This window comes from Agelaius tricolor, unplaced genomic scaffold (genome assembly GCF_023055355.1).
Source record: "Agelaius tricolor isolate 1412-34295 unplaced genomic scaffold, bAgeTri1.0.p SCAF_51, whole genome shotgun sequence".
Classification (NCBI taxonomy): Eukaryota; Metazoa; Chordata; class Aves; order Passeriformes; family Icteridae; genus Agelaius; species Agelaius tricolor.
In genome coordinates, this window is record NW_027269311.1 from 2,083,125 (window position 1) to 2,107,567 (window position 24,443).

The 24,443-nt window shown below is 51.1% G+C and overlaps 1 protein-coding gene across 1 annotated transcript in view; it reads right to left on the reverse strand.

The window, feature by feature from the left end:
• Positions 1-777: 777 nt before the first annotated feature.
• The window catches only part of LOC139604492 (hydrocephalus-inducing protein-like), a 34,177-nt gene continuing 10,511 nt past the window's right edge, over positions 778-24,443 (reverse strand). The window contains exons 7-27 of the mRNA XM_071455645.1: positions 23,724-23,916; positions 22,560-22,659; positions 21,525-21,643; positions 20,134-20,357; positions 18,545-18,612; positions 17,365-17,597; positions 15,810-15,910; positions 15,229-15,364; positions 14,613-14,777; positions 13,586-13,738; positions 11,511-11,749; positions 10,199-10,457; positions 9,490-9,633; positions 8,015-8,155; positions 7,210-7,526; positions 6,244-6,406; positions 5,659-5,760; positions 4,751-4,960; positions 3,521-3,731; positions 2,858-2,939; positions 778-1,600 (exon numbers count right to left, since the gene is read on the reverse strand). Coding sequence (XP_071311746.1) covers positions 778-1,600; positions 2,858-2,939; positions 3,521-3,731; positions 4,751-4,960; positions 5,659-5,760; positions 6,244-6,406; positions 7,210-7,526; positions 8,015-8,155; positions 9,490-9,633; positions 10,199-10,457; positions 11,511-11,749; positions 13,586-13,738; positions 14,613-14,777; positions 15,229-15,364; positions 15,810-15,910; positions 17,365-17,597; positions 18,545-18,612; positions 20,134-20,357; positions 21,525-21,643; positions 22,560-22,659; positions 23,724-23,916 — 4,183 coding nt within the window. The remainder of the gene's footprint in view (positions 1,601-2,857; positions 2,940-3,520; positions 3,732-4,750; positions 4,961-5,658; positions 5,761-6,243; positions 6,407-7,209; positions 7,527-8,014; positions 8,156-9,489; positions 9,634-10,198; positions 10,458-11,510; positions 11,750-13,585; positions 13,739-14,612; positions 14,778-15,228; positions 15,365-15,809; positions 15,911-17,364; positions 17,598-18,544; positions 18,613-20,133; positions 20,358-21,524; positions 21,644-22,559; positions 22,660-23,723; positions 23,917-24,443) is intronic.

Here is a 24,443-nt window from a genome sequence, read left to right on the forward strand (position 1 = left end):
AAGTCGTACTGAATTTCTGTTTCCATGGAATTTGCAGTTCCCATGAGTTTTTCTCATAACTGATTTACTTAGAATTCCAATATGCTTTTTACAACTTTAATCCCTCCAGTACACCATCATGCTGTTATTTCATTTATGGCTTATTCACCTTTCAGTTGTCTAACAGATAATAACCAGTGAAAACCTTCATGAGATAATACCCTCACAAGAGTGAGCTGTTTCAACATCACAACATAGGAGCCTTTTTTAAATGAATGAAAAGGGGGAGATGTCATAGACAGGTAGAATAATGATAAAAGAAAGGCCTTATGAAATCAGGCCTTGTTCTGCAATATTAACAGCTGGCCTGTCATCTCTTCTAAGTGCAGAGAAGCAGTTACAAGTTCCCATGTGAAGCTATTTTGAGAATGAGAGTTTGTTAACAATCTATTCTGAGGGTGAAAAACAAATGTACCTGCAACAACAAGGATTTGTCCCATGAGAATCAGTGCAGAGAACAAGTAAACAATACAATAGAGAGATTTGATGCACAAGTAAAATATATTTTATTAACCAATAGCATAATTAGAAAGAAATCTATTAAATAAAGTTGGACACGAGGTCTGAAACTGTAGAAACTGAGTTGAGTGATTAAAGAATAATCTTTCCCTGCCTGAAAAAACTGAGTCCCAAGAAGGGGTAACCTCCCCATCTGCACAGATGATACCCAGTCATTGTGGAACATCATCATCTGACTGTCCCCTCTGTAACTTTGCTTTGCATCTCCAGCTGAGATGACTAAAGATTGCTTTGGTCTCTACATTTTTGTCCAGGTTTCTTCTTCACCTTCTCCTGAGGCTTATTGGTCTTCTGACCTTGGTTTCCAGCTGCATGCTGGAACTTGTTTCCCTTCTGGATCACAGGTATCTGCACAGTACCCTGAACTCTGTTCCAGTAGGAGAAATTCTGCTGCAATGACTCATAGATCTGAAACCTCTGGATCAAGTTCTCCATCTCAGCTGCGTCCTCTGGGATTTCAGTTTCTCCCTTCTTTGGGGCTTTGGTTCTCCCCTTCTCTTGGGCTTTGGTTCTCCCCTTCTCTTGGGCTTTGGTTCCCCCCTTCTCTGGGGATTTGGTTTCATCCTTCTTTGAGGTTTTGGGTTCCCCCTTCTCTGGGCCTTTTGCTTCCCCCTTCTTTGGAGCTTTGGTTTCCTTCTCTGGGATTTTGGTTGCCTTTCTCTCTGGGGATTTAGTTTCCTTTTCTGGAGGTTTGTTTTTCTTCTCTGGGGGTTCGGTTGCCTTCTTTAGGATTTTCGTCTCCTTCTTCTCTGGGGGTTTGGTTTCCTTCTTTTCTGGAGGTTTGTTTTTCTTCTCTGGGATCATGGTTTCCTTCCTCTCTGGAGCCTTGGTTTCCTTCCCCTCTGGAGCCTTGGTTTCCTTCTTCTCTGGGGGTTTGGTTTTCCCCTTCTCTGGTTTTGGAGGTTGCTTCCCCACAGAGACACCCTTCTTGTCCTTCTTCCGCTTCTCTTCCTCCTTCCGCCTTTCTTCCTCCTTCCGCCTCTCTTCCTCCTCTAAGGCTTTTGCCTCTTCCTCACGCTTTTGAGCCAGCTGCTTCAGCTCCCTTCAGCAAACAAAACAGAAAAAATCGCTGAGAGTCCCCACCAGAAACTTGGGCTCAGCAGTCCTGGCCGGCCCTGCACTTCATTCCTTGACCCTGAGGCCAGGCAGAACCACCAGACCATTTCCGTGAATTTTTCTCAACCCACAGAGGTTGGGAACATCCCAAGTGATGCCATTGGTGCAAGGGGACCTCCAGGACCAGCCAAACCTGAACCTTGCCATCATAAGGTCTTGGCTGTGCAAGCTCCCTCTGAAGGCACAGCCAGACACCTCCAGCCCACTGCCAAAGGCTGATCCAGCAGCTCTCTGTGCTGATGCCTGAAAATGCTCTTTGTCTCTTGATTTCCCAGTTTAAAGCAGATCACAGATTGCTGACATCTGCTTATCTCTCCGACCAATTCTCACTCAGCTCATTCAGCACCCCTCAGGGCACAGCCTGCTCCTTAATGAGAATAATCCTATCAGTCAGAAAGCAAAGGCTGCAGGAACTCCTCTCCTGCAAGACAGGCTCTTGTCAGCCAGATTTCCTGCAGGAACCCAGCTGTGAGCAAGCAAACCGGTGCTCTCTGCCATGAAAGCCATCTGAAACAGCCTCATCTGTCTCCTCCCCATGAAACCAACTTCAGCCTGGGCTGAAGGAAGTGCTGATACACAGACTTGCTTTAACCAGCCTCCACTCTCAGCTCCACACTTTGCCTGTGTGTCCTGAGCTGGGCTGCCTTGCTGGAGCTGAGCTTCTCCTGGGCTGGCCTACTGCTGCAGCTGAAGGGGAGCCTAAAGGACGTGAGCTTCTGTGGGTGGTGTCCCACCATAAGGAGAAGCCTGGCAGATCAGCATTGCAAGGACTTGCAATGCTGTGGCAGGAGCAGGACCCAAACCAAGCTTTGCTCTCTGCCCCACACCTGCCCATACCACAATCCCACTGTTTTGGTGAAGGGAGATGATCAAGAAGGTGCAACTCAACCCCATGGACCTAAAGACACCTCTAGAGGCAGTGCCAAGGCAAGCCCAGAGCCCAGCTCCCTGCAGGCAGCAGCTAAGCCAGGAGGGCTCAGCACTCCAATAGAGAAGAAGATCTTCTGTCTCAACAGAAGAAGGTCCTTCCTCTCTTGGCAGCCAGGGAGCTCAGAATGGCCATCCCTGTGCTGCTTCTGGCCTTTGCTATCCAGCACCTCTGAGCTCAGAGTCCTTGGAGCAGGGAAGCCCTCCAGGGACAATAACCCATGGAACAGCAGTAACCCATGGAAGCCTTACTCACTTTTTCCTCCCTATGAGCTTCCTTTCCAGTGCTATTTTATCCACTTCTGCTTTCCTCTGCAGAGCTTTCTCTCGCTGCAGTTCTTTAGCACAAAGAGGAGAAACCATGAGTGACTGCAAGCTGACCTGGGTGCTCTGGGTCAGCTGCAAGGATTCACAGCTTTTCCTGACCCAGCCTATCATCCCAGGAGATATTGGGGAGCTTGTATCCCCCCCCAGAATTCAGACAATCCCCCAAGCTATGGCCGGGCAGTAAAGTCCCCATGCCCTCGGATCCCAGGAAAGGAGACTCGGTGAAAGCAAGATGAGATTGTTCTTTTGTTGCTAGGAAGGTGCAAATATAAAAGAGCCAGTGATATTAGACCTGGTCCTATTGGCTGAGGAACTCATCCAGCCCTAGTCTTTGTGGCTAAGGGACACAAGGAAATATCCTGATTATTTCCCCAGTCTATGGCAGGCAGATAGGAGCTTGCTTTGGCTACACTCAGGGTTGGTAGAGGATGCCACAGCCCTTCAGCCAAGAGCTCCTCCACCAAGCTGGGGAACAGGCAGCTGCTAAAAGAATGGGCTTTCCCTGGAGAGCAAGGTGACAGAGAGAGTTCAGGGTGTATGGGCTGGACCACAGGCAAAACAGACACCACCAAACCCTCACTGTTTTTCTGACCTGCTGCTGCCTTGCCCATGGCCTTGGCCTTGGACTCAGACTCAGCCCTGGCCTTGGCTTCTGCCATGGGCTTGAGCTCTGCCTGTTGAGCCTTTGGCCTCCTGTGTGCTTCGTGGTCCTGCAGCACCTCTGGAGGCAGTGTCTCACCCATGGCACGTGGAGGCATAACAAAGCTCTTTTGGTACTCAGACCCCACTGCCATCCGCAGGATCTGTATGTGGAGGGAAGAGAAACCATACGCAAGATTCCTTTTCTTGCCTTTCATCACACAGACTCAATCAACCCATTTTCTGTCTCCTCCCTTCCTCCCAATAACACCAACTATTTAGTTTAGGTCCTCCCACAGCATGTCAGCAGAGCTGGCTTTGCCCTGGGGATTGCCTCCATCTCCCTGGCACAAGCCTGGGAATGCTGGAGTGCTGTGAAGCTTGGGCAGCGTGTACATGGGGACTAGACCTGCCTTCTCACCTTCTCCTCCTCAAGGTACTGCTCATCAAAATCCAGTGAGTGAGACTCACAGGGCACCTGCACAGCACCAGGCAGCTCTGGCAGCACACAGAGCTGTGGTAACAACCATGTGAGGGCCAGCAATAAATGAACCAGGGCACACAGGCCCTCTGCCCTCTGAGGGGTCACCCACAGCCAGGAGAAACAGAGACAGCACTGAGGCATTCCAGGAGAAAAGGCACCTGCATGCAAGTATTGGCAAGCAACATAGATGCAACAAGGGAGTCACCCAGGGCAACACAGACAGGGCCAGCAGCTGGAAATATCTGTGGGCTTTTGACTGGAAAAGAGTGAAGTGGGGATTATTCTGGGACAGTCTCTCCAACGGTAGTGACTGGAAGCCCAACTTCTTCCCTTGATTATTGTGTGGATTAAGCAAGAGCTTTAGACAAGAGCATCTCCTTGGAGGTCAGGCTTTAGGTGTGGATCAGCAGAGAGATGTCTCAGGGACACACCCCTCAGAGCACCCCCACTGGGAGCCTGCCTGCCCCAGAGGCAGTGTTAGGTACCCTGAAAAAGAGGCATTCCCAGCATTGTGGAGAGGGTTGGAGATGGCCATTTTAGAGCAGCTTGGATGCCAGATGTGTCCCTCAAAGGTTGGGCTTCCAAGCCCCAGAGCCAACAAAGGGGCTGGGAAGGGAAGGGAGCCCTGGAGCGAGGTGGGCAGGAACCTGCTGGCCGTGGTGCCAAGGCAAGGAGCTGTGCCAGGGATGTGTGTGGTACCTGTAAGCCACAGTTGATCTCCTGGGGCCTCACGGAGTAGCGGACACGTGAGATCTCCCCGGTCACCAGCACCTCGTAGGTGGGGCCTCCCTCCACGTGGCACAGCGCCGTGACATCGGAGATGGTGTTGAGGTGGCCAGAGTAGGTGAAGGAGACCTGCTGGCTCTCACCTGGCTGCAGCACACCTGACATTGGCAGGATACTGAAAGCCTGGATGGAAGACAGGAGAGATTGAGCTGTTGAGCATGGCAATGGATGCAGAAGAGCATCTTGGAGCAAAGTGCAGCTGTACCTGGAGGGGCCTATTCCCCAAACACTGCCAGAATCACCCTCATCTCATCCTGCATCCATGCCACTGACCAGTGCAGGGACCATGGGGAAAATCTTCTCCCACACTCACAGATCAATGCATTAATTAGTACATTACGTGAAAGTGAACTGGGATGTCTCCTGGCAGTAGAAATTCTCTCTGATGCACAACTTGCCTTTAAAAAGCATTTCTTACTGCTTTTAGAAAAGGAGGAGGCTCAGAGTGAGAGCTCTCGGAGCTGAGCGAAGGACTCCAGCCCAGCTCATCTGACTCCTGAGGCTCTTCCCCTCTCTCTGATTTAAATGCTGCTTTCTCAAGGTGCTACAGCAAAAGCTCCTGCAAAAGTTTCCTATGGACCACCTGAGGAGTTCCAGGGGGAGCAGTGCCCTCCATAGGTGCTGCAAAGTGTCCTTGGGCAGCCCTACAACGTGTCCTGCATGGCCTCTCCAACTACCAGTTGCTTCAGCAGCACTTTGTGATGGGCCTGCAGGGATGGGAGGCCCCTCCGTGGCCAATGCTGAGGCCCACCAGTGGCACTGGGAGCTCCAGCCCTGCTTGCCACACTGACAATGTGCAAGTGAGACAGATTCCCTCCTACCTTCTCTGCTTCGAGGGAAGGCTGCGGTTCGTCCACGGAGCTGCTGATTCCCTCAAACCCTACTTGGAGGCGGGGGAATTCAGGAAGTTGATCTGATTGCACCTGAAAAAGAAGCCATTTTCTATGCTGGGAGGAAGAGACAGCCACGTTGCAAAGTCTCCCTTTGTAAGACAGCTCCAGGGCCAGCAGTGCAATAGCAGCTCTGGGTGAAAGCAGAGCCCTGCAAACAGGGAGTCTGGCTGCCTTGGGAAGAGGCTCCATGGAGATCAGGACTCATCCCAGCTTGCTCTGGGAAGGAAGCTGGAGGCCTTACCATGATGATGCAGATAAAAGCCTCATCTTTCATTGTGAAGGCAAAAAATCCCACACTCAGCACAGGTCTGTAGGACCTGAGTGAGCTTCTCCAAGGAAAACTCTCCTATTTCTCCCTCCCACACAGCCCATGTCCAGCCACTGGCCCTGCTGCCCAGCCCACTGTCAGGGCACAGGACAGCAGGGCAGCAAAAAGGGAGGTCAGCACGAGCATGACTTGGTGGTGGCAGGCTGGGGAGGCAACACAAGCAGCAGATGTACAAGAAAATCTACCTTGTCTCTTAAAGACTGGGTAAAATCATCCACTTCTTTCAGCATTCTGGCTGCCTGCTCCTGTCTCATCTTGAAGTGTCTCCATCGAGATGCTGGGGACTCCAAACTGGTATTCTTCCCTTTTGGTGGTTGGGGTTTGAATTTAGGTGGGCAAAGCTCATCTCTGGAAAATAAGAGAACTATTGTGAAAAATGCCAATCACTTGTTTTCAAAATTTTAAAAGTTTAATAGTAATAAAATGGTTATAAATATAGTAATACAATTAGAGTAAAAATAATTTGGACAATTTGAATTAGGACAACAAATGGGACAACAAATACAAAGAGTTACGGACGTCCGGGTACCTTTTTCTAGGCAGCACGAGCCCGAAAAAGGACCCCCACTAACAAAGGATTAACCCTTAAGAACAATAGCCCGTTGCATATTCATACACTTCATACAGGAGGCATCAATTCCATTCAAACACAGGATTCTGTCTGGTCTTCATCTACTTCTTCCTTCTAATCCTAACAGTGCCTTCGAGGCGGGAAGAAGTTCATTTCTTCTGATAAGAGAGCAATAAATTCTTTTCTCTGAAAGATTTAGCTGTCCTGTGGCTGCTATCTGGTTCGAGTGCCTCATTCCTTTCTAAAAAAAAACCCCACTGACATAGTTCTTCTTGTAACTACAAAAGTTACCTTTTAATTACAAGACTACAAGGACTAGGAGCCCTTCATCAAGGTGGACATGGTCTCAGGCCACAGAGGTCTGAGAAAGCAGCTTTCACCCCAGCTTTCCTTCCCAGGGGAAACCACTGTGGGGGCTGTGCAGCACCAAAGTGGTGGAAAACCTATTCCCTGAGCATCCAGCCTGAGCACAGCTGCTCAGTGCCATTTGTCAGATGCCAGGCAAACAGCTTTGCTCTTGGCCAAGTACAAACAGGACACAGCAAGAAGAGCTTCAAGGGGAGGCCAAAGGTGCACATACCTAAACCTGGTCACCTCGCTGTCGGAACGGAATGACCAGCGGTACTGGACGGGCAGTGGGCTGCAGTTGGTCATCTCCAGGGAACGCACTTTTTTAGTGCCAGCCATGATGCAGCCAAACTCCACGGAGCTGGGCTGCATTTGGAGATTTGGGAAGTGAACTTCTCCCTGAAGGGTGATATGCTCCACAAAAGGATGGCCCCTGACCATGTCTATCTTCAGAACCTTCTCTTTTTTCCAGCTCTTCAAATCCAGTTCATAAGCTGGGTCAAACACGATGTAGAGATGACAGGTCTCCCCTACATCCACTCTCACAGGCTGCAAGGAGATGAGCAGTAATTAATCACCTGTGGGATGATGTCCCAAGGTCTGACAGCATGAAACAGTCAATGCTCCAAGTGACCCCAGCATGGGCTTCTCAGTTCATGGTTCATCTCTCTCCAGCAGGGCTCTGGCTGCAGGCACCACAGTCCAGTCCAGGATCCCTCAGGCTCCCGTTTCTGTGCTCAGCCCCAGTACAAGGGGGTGGCTGCTGGAGAGCTGGCATGGCTTTCCAGGAGACACCTTCCCTGCATGGCTTGCCCAGACCCAGCTGCCTGCTCCCCTCTCCCTGTGCCTTAAAGCCAGGATGGATCTTCTCAATTCAGAGAAGATTTTGATTCCTTCAGCAGCTTTGCTGATGCAGCTCAGGCCAGCCCACTGCAGATGCTACAGAATAAACTTCTTGACTCAAGGAGCTCCCAACAGAAAGGCACCACCACATCCCTCCTCTTCAGACCCCACTGGAGGAGGCCAGGGCTGCTCACCTGGCCACCTGGGAGGGGCTGCTGCTCCTTATCACAGACCAGGAATGGCTGCTCCAAGTGCAGCATGAGGTCCAGTGGCAGCAGGCAGGTGTTTTTTAAAGACAAAGGCTGGTACTGCAGTGTCAGGACATCGCTGGGTTTCTATGGAAACAGGAGACAAGGAAAAACAGCCTCAACTAGAAACAGACCTACTTCTGCTTCTGCTGCAGCTCACATTTTTCAGCCTCACGAGTGCATACATTTCTATTTACTCTTTCTATTTGTTTCTACCCTTCCAGGAGGTATTTCTTGACAGCAGATGCTTTTCATGTTTAGAAACCACAGCATCCTCTGGAGGACAGGGAAAACTCCCAAGTACAGATGAGGGAATAGGCCCCTGAGAGGAGGTGGCTGCTTGACCCAAGATCTAAAGCAGAAAGTGAATCCAGGCCATTTGTCTCCACTTTTGTCTCTCTATTGGGCAGAACAGCACTAGAGGATCTTCACTCACATACAGTCATTTCTCACAACCTTCCTGGCTCTAGCAGCCTCAAAAAGCACTTTGTCTGCACCACGGGTCCTGCAGCCCCTGCTACAGGGACAAGGTGTCTGTGGTCTCAAAGCTCTGATCAGCCTGGGCTCTTCCTTCCTGTCTGAGCATTGTGCTGGGCTTCCTGCATGGTTTAGAGAAACCAGAGACTTTGGGAAACGACTTCTGCATGTACTGATACCAAACAGGTGCTGTGCCATAGTATGCAATAAATCAGTTTGGGTGTGTGGCATCGAGCAGAACCCAGGCAGAATCAGGGAGAGCTGAAAAGCTTCTCAATTACATCTGAACTGCCTGTTCCAGAAATTCTGTACTTCACTGGAAGCCTGGGAACCAGAGGAGAGGCCTGAAACTACAGAAACCAAATCATTAACCATCTTCTCTTTTTCAGACAACTTGCAGGAGGCAGAAAGATGATGCTGGAGTTGGGATCCAGAGACTAAAGGGCACCTGCTCTGCCTCAGTGTTATCATCACTGCAGTTGCAGGATGCCTGGGGGTCCTTTGAAGCAGAGGAGGCTTAGGGAAATGCACAGAGCTGATCCATATAGTACCATCAAGCATCCATGCCAACAGCACAGAAGGCAAAGAGACACAGGAGATGTTGGGTTTTTCCTTGTCAGCCTGAGGAATTCACAGGAATCTCCAGTTTTCCCAGCTTCCCTGCAGCATCAGTGTAGAGACATCACCGTGTCTTGGAGGGTCCTCAAAAGCCTCCCTTTACCGTGAGCACAGAAACTGGCATTTCTCTGGGGTGGCCACCATCTCCTTGGCACTGCAGCTGGAACTGCACTTTTACTTTGGGGAAGTCAAATACCAGTCTCATCTCTAAAAGCATCTTCACTCACTTTACAAAGTGCCTCAGGAAGGGTAAAGAGGGGCTTTAACACAAGCACACACCCCCCTCAGCCATGCTGTTAAAATGCCAGCATGCAATCCAGACTTACCTTCTCCACATAGAAAGAGAATTGTCTGGCTGATACTTCTATAGAGGGGTGAATGAACTGACAGGTAATGATTGTTTCTATTATCCTCTCCATCTTGGGGGATGTCCCAATGATGGCTTCACAGAACACATAATCCTGCACCTCCTGCAAGCAAGAGTCACTTGTCACCAGTGCGTAGTGGCAGGGCACCCTGCAAATGCCCTGCATTGGCTCTGCACCCACCACGGGCCCTATTCCTGCCACAGTTACAGTCCCTGACCCCTTTTCTTCCTGTGCTCAATTGTCTGTAACACTGCACCCCAAAAGCACAAAAGGCACTTGTGAGAAACCCCCTCCCTTGACATGGCTTTTGTTTTACTCCGTGCTCACCCCAGATAAACCACTCGGCACTTGTTTAGTTCACTTTCTTTCTGGACTCCTAGTCTAAGTGTAACTTATTTCTCTGCCCTTCTTTGCTGACTCAGCATGCAACACTGCTTGCCCCAAAAGAGCAATATTTCCATCCACCCCTGCTTTGGGATCAGCACTGGGTTTTGCTAGCTGTGGAATCACAATAAAGTCTCAGCTGCTCTGATGGTGGCCAGCAAGGAAAGCAACTGGTGCTGCCACAGCAACGAGTAGCCTTAAATCAGTTTTGTGAAGGCCCCTGCTCATTTCCCCAGGCAAATGTCAAGGGCCTGTGGAACAAGCCCAGAGGAGGGGATCTCACCTGTGGCATGCGGGAGAAGCCTCGCAGCACCATGTCCTCAGACTGGCCTGGCTGCAGGTCCATTGACAGTGGCTCCAGCCCAAAGACGGGGCTGGCACGTTTGGGGCGCTGGGAATCATCCTTGGCCCTGGGGCTACTGAGGGTTGAGACACTCTGGCCCCCCTCCTCAGGTGGGCTGTAGCATTCCGCACTCCAGAAGAGCTGATGGTAACGGCGGCCCTTGTTTGTTACTTTGAACTGATGGATACAGGGCACGAGGCTGGAATAGAAGGCAGGATGGAAAAGAGTATGAGAGTAGCTATTTCCCTGGTCATCAGATTGCTCCCAGTGAGCAACCTGAGGTGTTAATTGCTTAGAGACTGTCTTCATTTCCAGCTCTTAATGTGGACCAGAAGTGGTGTCTGATAAGGTGCCCTTTTGATGTCATTATTGCAAAGAGAAATATGTTTCTAATGGTAATGTAACATTTTCCAGGTGAGGCTAACAGGACGTGGTGTTTTCCCCCAAAAGGTTTGTTCTGGGGTGATTCATACTGTTGCTGTATTTTGTATTCATCTGTGCCCAAAGCTGAAACTGAATCTTTGAGATGCTGCCCTTGGGGACCTTGTGTGTGGGGGTAGGATTGCAGGCATTCCTAAAAGCCGGCTCAGAGGCAGTTTCTGGATGATCCCAGCAAGCTGGTAAAAATCATCTGCCTGCTCCAGGAGAGGAAACCAGGGGAGCAGAGCCTCTCTCGTTCGTATCAGCCTTGGCTCTGCACTGGTAGCCATTTGTAGAAATTTCATTTTGCAATTAGAAACTGTTTGGAAGTGAACTTTGCAAACTCGGCTGGCAACTCTGCCTCTGGAACTGCTCTGTGGGCTCCTGCCTTCCTGGTGGGGGTTGTCACCCTCCTGTCTCTTTGTTCCCAGGGCCCCTGCTTGCCTGGCAGGTGCCATTGGGAAAGGGCAAGGGCAAGAGAAAGGATCTTCCCTTGGTGCCTCAGCCACATGGAGGGACTGCCTCATCTGGGCACCATTTCAGGAACCTTTAGTTCTGGGGCAGCCTGTGAGATCATTACTCCATCAAGTGAGGACATCAATGTATTAGAATTAGAGACAGTTTGTGGCAATTTAGCAACTGGTTTCCCTTTCAGTGGCTTTTGAAGGTGTCTAACAACTCTCAAGTGCCCATCACATGTTTGTAAAGGAATCTCTGCCTTTAGGGAAGGAGTCAGGGCTTTGAACTCTGAAGAAGATCTTGCCTGAAGGACTACAGAAAAACTGCTCCTTGTTGAGACAGGAGGAGAGGTGGGAGTGGAGAGATCTCCTACCTGAATTGGTATCCCAAGTTGAGCTCTGGGGCAAATGGTTTGTCTGTGACAATTGTGGTGCCAATGCCAAAAGCCTGGAGAAAGACACTGCTCCAAAGGCTGTTCCCAATGAACAGCTGGACAGTGTCATCAAAACCCACAGTGTCATCCAGGGTTGCTGTGACAGTCACAGGAACCTCACCCCTAGCAGGGATCGCTCCTTCACTGGGTTCAATAACATAGCAGTTGGATTTGGAAGCCTGTAAGACAAGCATAATATGCATTTAGGATGGAAACCACACACCCTGGTGTCTTGTGGGATATAAGAAAAGGAAAGACTAAAGAGGGGAGGATAAAAATCCTGAAGGCCTAATCTCCCTAAAGTTAAGCTACAGTACTGGGCAACAGCAGAGCTCATACAACCTGTATTTTCCCCTCCTTTAAGGGACTCACCCAATTAACCCCGTTTTGCCCAACCCAAGGGATGCTTATCCTCAGGAGAGTGTTCCTTCCCCAGTCTTTCTCTGCACTGTGGGCCAAGGAAAGCTGCTTTCTCTCTCCTGGCCTCTCACGAAGGCTCAAGGCCAGAGGAAGGCAGGACTGCTCAAATCCCACTGCAGAAACCACATGGCTGGAGGACACTGCTGAGAGCCTGAAGAATATCTCTGCAAAACCAGGTAAGCAAAACCCCAATACCAAACTAATCTTTCCCAAGGGGCCATCAGTGCTTCTCAACACCCCCTAAAGGACTGAAGCCCTCACTCCCCACCAATCATCAGCTGTAGAGAGGTGCCCCAGTGCCCTCTGCCTAAAGAAAAGTCACCTCCAAATGCTTATAGCAGAGCAGGAAAGCAGGAAGCAGAAAGAAAACTGGACAACATGTGCTCTGTGGGCATGACCCACTCTTCCCAAGAACTCTTGTCATCTGCTTTCTCATGGACTTCACAGACTGGCCAAGAGAGCTGGAGGCTGCCCAAAGGAGGGAGGAAAGGCCTTGCACCAGCACAGCTGTGCAGACACTGCTCTGCAGGTCTGGCCCTGGCAGGAGCACATGAAACCCAACCTTTACACACCATGAGCACCCAGCCAAGGGGCATTGCTCCCTGCAGAGGCTGAAAGCAGAACTCCATTGTGGAGTCAGGGAAAGCTGCCCTGGAAAAAACTCTCGCTTTAGAATAACATTTATCTCCCAAAGAGCTGGAAAAGCAGCAAGAGGAAAAGTCACACCCCTCCTCCTTGGCCCAGGAGGCTGTGGCTGGACTCTCCCACATGGCCTGATGCTTTATCCACAGACACAGCCAAGTCCATGGTATCAGGTTTTAACCAGCTCCACAAGTTCAACACAGCCAGCGTGAAGTAGAAGAAACCTCAAGCCCCTCACAGATCTCCCCCTCCAGCAGACATCCCAGCCAGCCCCAGGCCCAGCCTACAAGCCCTTCCTGGCTGCACCAGCCCTGCTCCCCCTGCCAGGGGAGCAGCCCCAGCTCCTTCTGCCCTATGCAGCCCCCACATATTAAACAGCCTTTCTCTGCAGCTGCTCCCCAAAGATGCTCTTCAATAGCACAGAGATCACAGGCTGGGGGGTGCACAACCCCCACCCTTGTCTTTGTGTGCACTGCCCAGCTGGCTTGACCCCCAGGAGGTGTGAAAATTGCCTCCCCACCAGCAGTCTGAGGACACACCTCACACCCTGCTCTCTACTATTAACAGCAGTTTGGCACAAAGCAAATGTAGATGGGACAGGGAAACCACAGTGAAATCCATGCTCTGGGGAGCAAAGGACCACAGGTTTCTCTTGATCTCGGAGCTCCAAAATGGGACACACACAGCTAAAGACAAAAGATAAAATTAAGGGAGAACTTGTCAACGCAACCCAGATTAATTACTGCTCCAACATCTCTGCACCTGACCTCACTGAGGGGTGCCCCAGCTAAAACCACTCCAGAGCCAGGTTCCTCTTGCCTCGCTCAGAGGGAATATTGGAGTATCTTGCCTCCTCTCACACAGGGCAAGATGGAAATCTTGCTTTTAAAAGCCAAGTCATGGCTGCTACTGACCAGTCCATTTCCCTGGAAAACAGCCCCACAGATACTTACCATTTCCATGCTGAAGTCTACAGGGACAAGACCTTTGTTGAAGAGGGTAAAGCTTTGTGAAGCAGGCTGTAGAGCTGGGATGCTGCCAAACTCTAACACACTTGGACTTGGGTAGATTGCTGCCAGCCGTCCAGAGCTCCGTAATTCTACTCCCTGTTCCAGGAAGCAGGCAAGAAAGATTAAAAACCACTCAAAACAAACCACAACAGGGAAACCTAAAAAAGCTTCAACAGCTCAACCCTGCTCAAGTTATTGCTTTAGGGACAGCTACCACACTCCAGCTGAAATGCTGGGCTTTTGGGAAAAAAGGAAAAGAAAATTACATGTTCACCTCCAAATTTAAAAGGATTAAGGTAAGAGAACCTTTCCAACTACAAATTATTGGCCCAAAGGTAAAAGCTTTGCAAGAAATCTCTAGTTAAGACCAGGCTGACAGTTAAACAACTGGTTATTCTGGCAGGGAGAAACCCTCCTTTTTAAGGGAAGCAGCCTGATAGTTGAAAGCAACTGTTTGGTCAAACTTCAAGCTCCCTGGCACAGCCTGCATTGCCTGTCCTTGCTGTTCACTGATTTACATGCAGTGCCACAATGGCCCAGGTTCAGATGTTTGGTGCCATCCAGGGAATTTGGCATCATCATTTCATTATGTTTTAATCTAAGTTTAAATCCTTGCAACCAGTCTTCAAATGCCAGCTTTCCTTTCTTTTCCACAAAGCTCAAGGTTCCCAGAAGTCTTCGGACATCTTCTTTTGTGCTCAGAGGGATGACATTTGAAAACAGATGTTTCCAAAGTTAACAGCATTTTAAAGCTTAATTAACTAAAACTCCCCTCAATTCCAGCTTAGATGAACTCCCTTCTGCGTCAGACACTGAGATCACCACCTATGAGGCATGGGCTGCTTGTGCCACCCATCCCTGCTGTCCTTCTCCCCAGCAGCCTGTGCCTGTTTTCCCTGGAAGAATCCCTGTCCCTGTGCACCCTGCCAGGAGCAGTTGCACACAGGCTCACATCTCCCCTTGCACTCACCCGTGGGTTTCTCTCATCCCCGAACACGCCGACGAGAGCCTTGGTGCGATGCTCGCCCAGTGTCTGCACTTCGATGATAACTGGGATCTCTGCAGTGCCGTAAGGCTGCACAATCCCACAGGGCTTGGGGCTGGAGTAGAGCACGGGAGAGTCGTCCTTGCGTTGCTGGAAGGGACAGAATGAAATGCAACTTCAGAGGCACCTCTGAAGAAACTTTAGACTCCTTAACATCCACCGCAACAGCAACTTACACACACGTTTCAAACTCCCCAGGACAAAGGTAAAGGCACAAACAAGCTGCAAGAATTGTAGGCTTAGCACTCCCAGGGGATCCTGCAAGGAGGCTGCCAGCACAGGCACTGGTGTCTGTGGATGCAGCAGCTTTTCACAACCCTCTAAGACCTCCCACAAGAAAACACCCTGAAGACTAGACTAGAACATCAACTGTTTCCTCAGGAGGTTAAACTGCATCCTAAGGTTTACATTCAGGTAGGATCCTTTTCTCAGCAGATCTTTAAGACTGAATAGAAACCAGCAAGGTCTTATCCAAACCCTTTTTTCCACTAATAGTCTCCCCAATAATATTGGACAGGAGGAGGTGGACGTGATGCCAAACCTGGGGAATAAGCCCATAGCAGCCAGGAAGGTTGCTGAGGTTCCTGATGACGAGCTTCCTCTCGTACGGCACTTTCAGGTGGCACTCGTGGTACAGAAGGATTTGGGGGTACACATGCAGCTTTGGAACAAGACATCTGGGCAAAGAGATGACCCCAAGGGAATCAGAGATACTGAGAGAATGGAGAACATTTACCCCCAAAGATTGTGAAATGGAGCAGAACACGTTGGTCACTGTCAAATGGGCATTGAACAGCCCTAACCAATGCAGGGTGGTCACAACCAGCACAACTCCATGTCTTGCAGGAAGAAGGAGAGGAGGCCCTTGGGAAATTTGTTCCACCTCAAGCACCAAAACCCAGGCCAATCAATGATACCATTCCTGGTCCCTTTAGAAAAGGGCCAGGACTGTGCTGGGCTGTGAGCAGGGGTGCTTTTCACCACAGGCTGCTGTCCAAGCACTGCTGTTCTCATGTCCAGCTGGCACAACATGAGGCCATTAAGCAGCTCTTCTCCTTGGCAGCTGCAGCCAGCAAAGCCTGTGCAAGGCGGTGCCTGGGGGAGGCCAGGAAGGGCTGGTACCTGGCTGTGATGACCACTGATGCCACTCCCTCACCAAAACCCTCCAGGTCCACCAGCAATCTCCTGTAGAATTCCATCACGGTGTTGGAACACAGGGTCACCTGGTAGAAAAAAGAACAGTCAATTCTTCCTTACAAAAGCTCATTACCCACATGTGACATCCTCCAGTTCTTGAGGAAGGATTTGGCTTTAATTCTTCTGCTGGTCCATGTGTAGAGCACAGTCTCAGAGTAACAAAAGCCTTCTGGCAATAGCAGATTTGTTAAACACACCTTGCTATCACAGCATCGGTCAGCTTCATTAAAACATTAGACTAAAGCTCTACACACCACTGTATTCAAATTAAGGGGCCAATTTCTCATCTGACTACAATGACATAAATGCAGTGGAAATCTGACTTGAACACAATGAGTTCAGCTTTACAGCAGAAGGCTGAGGGCAAAGTGTGGCCCAGCAGGTGCTGGGCAGTTCATGGCTGCCATGGTACCCAGAGCCCGGGCTGGCTCTTAGAACTCCGGCACCACGCCAGGAGTGGGGAGCTGCCCCAGGGTGGGCATTTACCAGAGGCAGAGCCCTCAGAGCCACTTGCTGTACAGCGCAAGAGACAAGCCACCACAGGGACCAGGCAGAGGAGAAAGGAGGAGGCTCTCTGTCTTGAAGTTCCACAAGGAAGGGTTTATTCCAAATAAAGGAATCAGAGGCACAAGAGCCCTGGACACTCCTGTGCAAGGGCTTTTGTAAAAATACAAATCAGGGGGTGGATACAAACAGCAAATCAATAGGGAATCCTCAGGGGAGGAGTGAGGGGATTACATCAAGTGTCTGGGACCACTGGGGGTAGGAAGGTAAAGAGGATGGGTCACATGGCCAATGGGGTCTCCAAGAATAGGGGAATTCCAAAGGGGTATTGCAATCAGGGATTGGCCCGAGGTTAAAGTGGCAAAGAAGGTTTGGGAACAAAAGGGGCTGGGTTGCCTAGACAGGCAGGGAAAAGAGCTGGAACAAGAGGCAGGGAACGGCATGAGGGACAGCATTGAGGGAGGGTAAAACACAGGCGTGAGCCAACTCAGGGAGAACATGGGTGTACAACAGAACAAGGAATCGATAAAATCAATTTGAACCGCAACACATGGCTGCAGAGGTTTTTGTCTCCACTGGAGATCCCTGCAGTGAACACAAATTTTTCTGCTCCTCAGGAGAGGGAAAATGAGACCAAGAAGAAAAGCTAACTGCTTTATACAATGACATCTCTCTAACAACCACCTTCTGCCTTCATCCTTGCTCTGCCCACTTGCAATCAAAGAAATCGCTCTCAAAAGCAAAAGAATGGCTTCAGGACTTGACCATATGGTATTGATCTCAGTGTAGGATTTTGGAAACAAACCAGTGCTCCTTGAGGAACATCCCGGCTAAGCCAGCTAGCAGAGGCCTCCCAGCAGTGCAGATCTCTCACTCCCACGATGCTCAAAGCTGGCACCAGAGCTAAAGCCCTCCCACACTCCAGTGAAGCTTCAGCCCTGGTGCTGAAGCATCTACGGCTGGATTCTTCCCATACCTCAATGTCCTGGTGTCCCTGGGGGAGGATGGTGCCTTGGCTGGGATTCATTGTGAACTCCCTTGGCTCCACATAGAAATGAATTCCCTTCCTCCAGGATGGGTCACCTTCTTTGCGGATTTGATCAAGGCTGTCCACAGCCGGCTGCGTGCCATCGTCCGACATGCGGAGCTTGAATGTCACGGGCACCATGGAGCAGTTGGTGAGGCGACATCTCTGGGTATAGGGAAAGCCTAGGAAAGGACACAAATATCCATTTAAGCACCCATTATGGCATGATCCTGGTGGGAATATCCTGCCAGGATAAAAGTGAGATTGGAGTTGAGCTCTTTATTTTCTGAACTACAGCTCACCGAGAAGCTGCATGAGGAATTAATCATCACTGAGTTCCCTTTGACACTGATTCCAGACTGCAGCCTTGAAAATGCCCACTCCTAGCCCTGCTGAACACTGCAAGCTTCTCTCTTTGGGAGGGGAAGGAGCTCCCTCCCCTGCCCCAAACCAGCACCAGTTCTCTCTCAGTGATGAGTGTGCACCCAGACCCAGCATTTACTCTGAGAATTCAAGCTGTAAAATTCCCTGGTAAGTCTGCCAACATTCCCACTGTTTTCACGATACATAAACAGTGAGTTGTCATTGAGAAGAAGCTACAGCAAAAGAAAATGAGGATGGAATCAGGAACTAGAATGTGATGCACCTTAATGCAGTTTCTCTCTGCAGGACCCTTAAAGCATCTCTTGGTTTGGGCCAAACAGACTGAGCACATGACAGCTCAGAGTCCACTCAACTGGGGGCAAACCCCAGCCTTGGTTTGAGATTAGCAATTAGGAACCATGTCCCACCTCACCCAACAAACAGGGACATCACAGCCATGCTGCTCACTGTGATTGTGCCTGCAAGGGGATCCCCACTTTGGCTCTGAGATTTGCTTTCCATCCTGCAAAGCCAGAGATACCGCCACACATGGTGGGGATCTGTCTTTTAAAGCAGGACAGAGACACTAGAAAATACTGCCTTTCTATTCCTTGGTTCTATTGGATCTCACAATGGCAAAATGCCCCCTGAGGCAGCAGCAGTTCACAGCCTGAAGAGGCTGCTGGGGCAGACCAGGAGTGAGGGATGCTTTTCTGTTGGAAGGCACAGATCCCTGACGCTGTGTCCCAGCCCAGGCAACACTCACCAAAGGAGATGTCCCCGAAGTCGAGCTCAGGGAGGTCGAAGTGTAAATTCGGTGCAGTGACGCTGCCCCTGGAGGCCGAGGACAGAGCAGGAAAGGGCTCGGTTAAAGGCATTGCAAAGGTCCGGCTGTCGTGGCTCGGGGCACAAAACCTGGGCTCAGGGCACCCTGGGTTTCCAACCAACACAGCACCGTGTGCTCAGCACAGGGCCCTGTGCACAGGAGGCAGCTCAAGCCAAGTGGCCAGCAGCCAACAGCCACTGATGGGCAGGCAGGAGAAGCCCCTGGGATGCTGGGGGTCCCATGAAGGACCCTGAACACACACCCAGACATGGCTCCGTGCCTCAGTTTCCCCAGCTGCAATGGGATGGACATCAAGGTGTCCCCACAAACTTCTGTAACCAGCCTTTCCAGCCACAGGTTCCCTGCTTTGCTCCTTCTTAGCTGCAACTGCTGTTCCCGTGGAGGAGCTTTCTCAGGAGAGTTTGACCCACACAGTCATTACAGACACAGTTCTGAGACATGAATCCAGGGGAGCCCCAAACATCCTCTGGAAAGAGCAGCAACAGTTCTACCCAGGGGACAGGTGAATCCTAGAGGAAAGGACTGGTGAAATGTTCCCTCTTGATTTCCAAACTAAAAAAGCAGCACTTTTCCTCCAAAAACAAAGCCAGCATAATTGTTTCTCAACTATGGGCAGACCTACTCATCACTTTTCTCTTGCCAAATAATAACTTCCTTGTTCCTTTTTATCCATCTCCCTTATCTTATTGGTACAATCAAGTGCAGATTGCTTTCATTTCTTTACTGCCTTGAGCCAGTGCCCCCCAACAGCAGGAGCCCAGCTCCAAAGCTGCAGAGCAGCCAGCATCAGCTCTCCTGCTTCCACTCCATTATCCCAGGAGCACATGGCTCAGGCTGGCAGGGACAAGGCCTCACGCTGCTGTGGTGCTGAGGACTGAGCTCTGCCTCCCCTGTGATCAGCCCTTCTCCCTTTGGCTGGGCCAGGATTGTCTCCTGCCATGGCACCAGCCCATGGGATGGTACCCCTGTCCTTGGCACAGTTCCTGCTGCACAGTTCCTGACTCCCACATCAGCCCTTTGCTGGCTGTGCAAAGGAGGCACCAGAGCACTCTGTGCACAGGAGCTGGGAGCACAGCTTGTCCCCAACAGCATGGCCATGAGAGGGGAGCTGAGGCTGCTGCTGCCCATTTGGGATGGATTATTAATGGAAGTTTTTAAAAACACTGCTGCTGGGGCAGAATCCCCCAGGCTGGCCCATCTGCAAAGCCCTGGGGGCCTTGCTGGGTGTTCAGGTGGGACATCCCAGAGCAGCTGCTGCCCAGAGCTGCTCCATCCCACTGCCTGCCATGGCCCAAGGCAGAGGGAGATCCCTGCAGGGAGGAGTCATTGCAGCTCCTGGGTACCACACAGGGCAGGAGGCATCCTGACACTAAGGCAATGCCAGGATCACAGCAGAGATTAAGACCTCAGGCATCACCTTTTTTCTCTGCTCAACCCCAAAATGAGGTAGGTGGGGGATGTCCCAGAGACAGCTACAGATGTGCCCACCAAGCTCCCAGAGTCCTTACCTGATGGTCAGGATCACAGGTGTAGGAGATCCAGCCACACTGAACTGGAATTTTTCCTCAAAGCTCCCCAGCACGGTGGTATGGAAGGAGATCTGAACAGTCTGGGTCCCACCTGGTGCAATCATGCCCCGCTCAGGCTCAACCGTGAAGCAGAAGTCCACATTTGTGGTTGAAGGGATATAGGTGAAGGGAGCATCAAGAGCTCCTTGGTTAATCAGTTCCACCTGCAGAAGCAAGAAAGCAAAATGGAAATACAGGTGGAACCTTCCCTTCTTGTGAGTTATTGTCTAATGATGCAATGAACACCCAGCAAAGGCAGAAGATGCTTTGTGCTGCTGAATGGCAGAAGTCAAAAGATACAACAGGACAAGTTCTGCCTTTGGGTTTTCATGCAGAGCAGTGGCAACTCCACAGACCTGCAGTCACCCTGGGCTTATCCCATGGACACAGAGCAGTGCACCTCTGCTCAGCATCACCAAGCTCATGGCGAGCTGGCCCTGAGAGCCCTGAGTGGGGTGATTGCAGCTGCGGAGTGAATCACCCCAGAGCTGCTGCTGCCCCAGTGAGCACAGCTCCAACAGCACCATCTACTCATTCACCTTTCCCATACCATGGAAACAATTCATTGAGAATGAGGCATCAGCATCAAAATGTACAGACAGCACCATCCTTTGGTAAGAAAACTCAGCGTGTCTTTCCCTTCCCCAGCCGCGCTTTTGAAAGTGTCTGGCATGATGTAGTGCCTCATTTTCTACCTCTTTCAGTTGCTCCCTCATGAATTTTTTGCAAACTAGACACTGTTGGGGGGGAGGCAAATAGGTAGAAAAATCCTTTGCTTTATTCCCAGGAACACTTTTCTCCTTCCAGAGCCAGAGATGCACCAAGGCTGAAGTGTGGTGAGGGACTGGTCAGCAAGGGAGAGAACTCCCAAGCCCTTTGCAATGGCCAGCACTGAGCCAGGAGGCTGGATGGATTTCCTGTGACTTCAGCAATAAGCAGGGACACTTGACTGGAAGCTGTTTGCAGTGGGCTGAAGCTCAAAGGCAGCCAGTTTGTTGCAGCTGCTTCTGCAGAGCCCAGTCCAAAGGTGCCTTGTGTCTGGCACTGCCACAAAAGCCTCTGAACATGCAGCTTTTTGACCCAGTGTTGGTTTCATGTGGCAAGGGGTTGTTTTGCAGGAAGCCTCCCAGCTGATCCCTAAGGAGGGCTGCCCAAAAGCAGGGGCTGGGGCTTCAGGAACAACAGACACACGTTTCTGACCCCCCAGGTTTGAGCAGTACATCAAATATTCCCTGCTCACAGCTGCCCAGGTTGGCAGCAATTCCACAGCTCCACCAGGCTTGCTGCTGCCTCAGGAGCCATCAGGATCCATCCCAAGCCCTGCTGCTCACCTCATAGACATAGGGGGTGTAGACAAAAACATTCCCAAGGTTCAGCGTAGGAGAGCTGAGTTCAACCAGGGGTCCTTGGCCTTCCCCTCTGAGGCACAGGGGCAGCCTGATCTCACGGCCTGGGGAGAGATGTCCATTGCAGTACAATCATTCCCTCTGTCACACTGGATTTTCCAGGCTGCCTCAGTGCTAGTCCCTGACTCTGAGCTGGATGTACTCATGCTTGGAGCTACCTGGTCTAGGGAGAGGTGTCCCTGCCCATGGCAGGGGCCTTGGCACTAGATGATCTTTAAGGTCCACCCCACCCTCATCATACTGTGATTCTGTGGTTTCCTTCCCATGCACCTAGAGGAGCTTTGAAATCCATTCAGTGCAGGCACAAAAGCTCATGATGAGTTTGGCAATTACCAAACTACCTGGGCCAGGAGCACAGGCCTTTGTTGCCCAAGTGCTCCCCTTCTGACACTCAGCACTGTGTTCTGTTTCCACAGAGTGAGAGCTGCAAGGGGACAACTCCCACACAGGCAGAGAAGCAGCTGCTGGCCAAGGGTGCTCCTTCTACAAACACCCTGTGCTCAGTGGGGCTCAGCCACCTCTGCTCTGCTGCTGTCTGGGCACTGGGAGGTGATCCAGGGCCAGGGAGCACATTTCTAACTCAGCTCCTTCCACCTGATGATGGATCCATGGCAAATGGACCCATCCTGGAGGCCAGGGGCCTGCAGGGGCTTAGTGCTTGTTCACTAAAGCTGTTCTGCTCTGGAGCTCTCTGGCCTTTGAGGAAATGCTGGCAAAGCCGTGGCATGAAAACCTCTCCCTGCACTGCCTGGGCTGTTCTGGGATCAGTAAGGCAGACCCAGCATTCTGAGCCCTGGCCTTGCACAGGAGACTCCCTGGAGGCTGCAGGGCCAGGGGGGATGTGCCAGCACTGCCCTGCTGACCAGGGACTCTTCCCAGCACTTCCATGGGAGCCCAGTGGGCTCAGGCTTGCACCATGGCTTCACTGAGGGGGACAGGAGCAGGGCAAAGGAGCTGCACCTGAGACATGGCAGTAAGCCACACTTTGATACTCCAGTGCTTCCAGGGCTTTGAAGGTCACCGTGATTTCAGCCGAACAATTCGGCCCAATTTCTCCCTCCTACAACAGAAAGAGACAGCAAAGCATTGCTCTTCAAACTCCACATTTCTTGTTTCCAACCACAGGCCTGTAAGCCTTGATTGAGCATCAATGATGAGTGAACAACACAAGCAGCCAAGGAAAGCCTCCAAACCCAGCTCAACACAGCGCTGGAAGCTCTCAATGCTCAGCTGATCAGCTGCCACTCTCCACAATATTCCTGCTGCTCTGACACAAGCTCTTGGTCCCATCATGCTGCTGTCAGCTCCATGGGATGTAAGTGCCACTGTGCACTGGTGGCTCTTGGCCTTAGATGGGCCATAGGAGTAACCAAGAAGAGACAACTACAGATATTAGTTAAGCTGTTTTGAAAGAAAGCAGAGGTTGGGATTATTCTGGGCTTTACTGCAAGATGAGAAGGGATTTTGCTCCGTGCAGACACCAGGCATTCATCATCTCTCCCAATGCCAGTACTCAGAATCAGGGCTCTGGCTGATGGGAGCACGTGGCAGTTTGCTTGCATCACCAGAAAAGGAAAAGGTTTTGTGTCCCTGTGTGCAGGAGAACTCCAAAGGCCCATTTCAGCCTTGCACCCTTGTGTCCAGGCTCACACAAGGATGACACTGGAAGGGACACTCAGCAATAGTGCAAGGCATGGTTACAGGAGGGGATTGGCATTTCTGTCATTAACCTTGGGCTGAATTTGGCCTCCTTTTGCCAGGGAACCATTGCAAGCTTCAGGTCAGTGTGTGAGCTGGCAGTGCTCCAACAGCCTCTGCTGAGCCCCACGTGTGGGGGGAGCCCCTGCCTACAGGAACTGCTCCCTGTGACACTGCAAGGACACGCACACAGGGCCTTGAGCTCCAGCCTGGCAGCAGAGCTGGGCTGTGTCAGGCTCCCAGCCCTGCCTTGAGCCTGCAGGGCACAAATGCTTTGAGCAGGGAGCTCTGCAGCCGCTCCAGAAACTCCACGTCCTCCCTGCCAGCACATGGGGCCAGCTGAGGATCTGCCCAGTGACTGCAGCCGGGGGAAGGGTGCTTGGGAGGAGGAAGAGGAAGAAAATGAGGTTCTCGGGTGTCACTTACCAATGGCTCAATGAAAAAAATGTCACTGGCGAACAGCAGGGGGTCATCTTGCACCTTTGCCTTCTTCTCCTGGACCCTGCTTCTCAGGAGGGCAGTGTGATCTTCAGAAAAGCCCTGCACCTTCTCTACTTCTTTCTCCTCCGTGAAGTTTTCCAGCCACTCCTCACCCGATGGGTGCAGCAAACAACACTGCCTGCAGCCCCAGGGAGAGACAAGGCCAGCTGATCATTTAATAAGCCACAGATTTGCAGAGAGAAGTGGGAGTGCAGGAGAGCAAAGCACTTGGGGAGGAGCAGCAGCAGCTCCCCAGCAAAGGCTGAGCCAAGCCACGAAGGTCCCACAAGGATCAGAGGATAACTTGTTGTTCACTGGCACAGCAGGGAGTTTCACCCCACATTTGCAAGCTCAGGAGAGGTTTCCAAAGCCAACATCCCTCCTGAGAAACCTCCTGGCTCAAAGCCTCTGCCAAAACTGAGGGAGAATCCACCGACCACCTCAGCTGGCTTTTCCTCCCACTGAGCTGCTTGGGGGATGCACATAAAGGTCACAGAGCACCCACTGCAGCACTTCCCTGGGAAGGGGAGATGTTGCCAGGTCATGTAGGAAGAAGATTAGAGAGACAGGAGCCCAATTAGAACCTGAGGAAATCAGTCATTGCAACCAACCTTTCCTTCCCAAGATGCCATTCCTGGTTGGAGTAGAAATGGAACTGGAATGCTG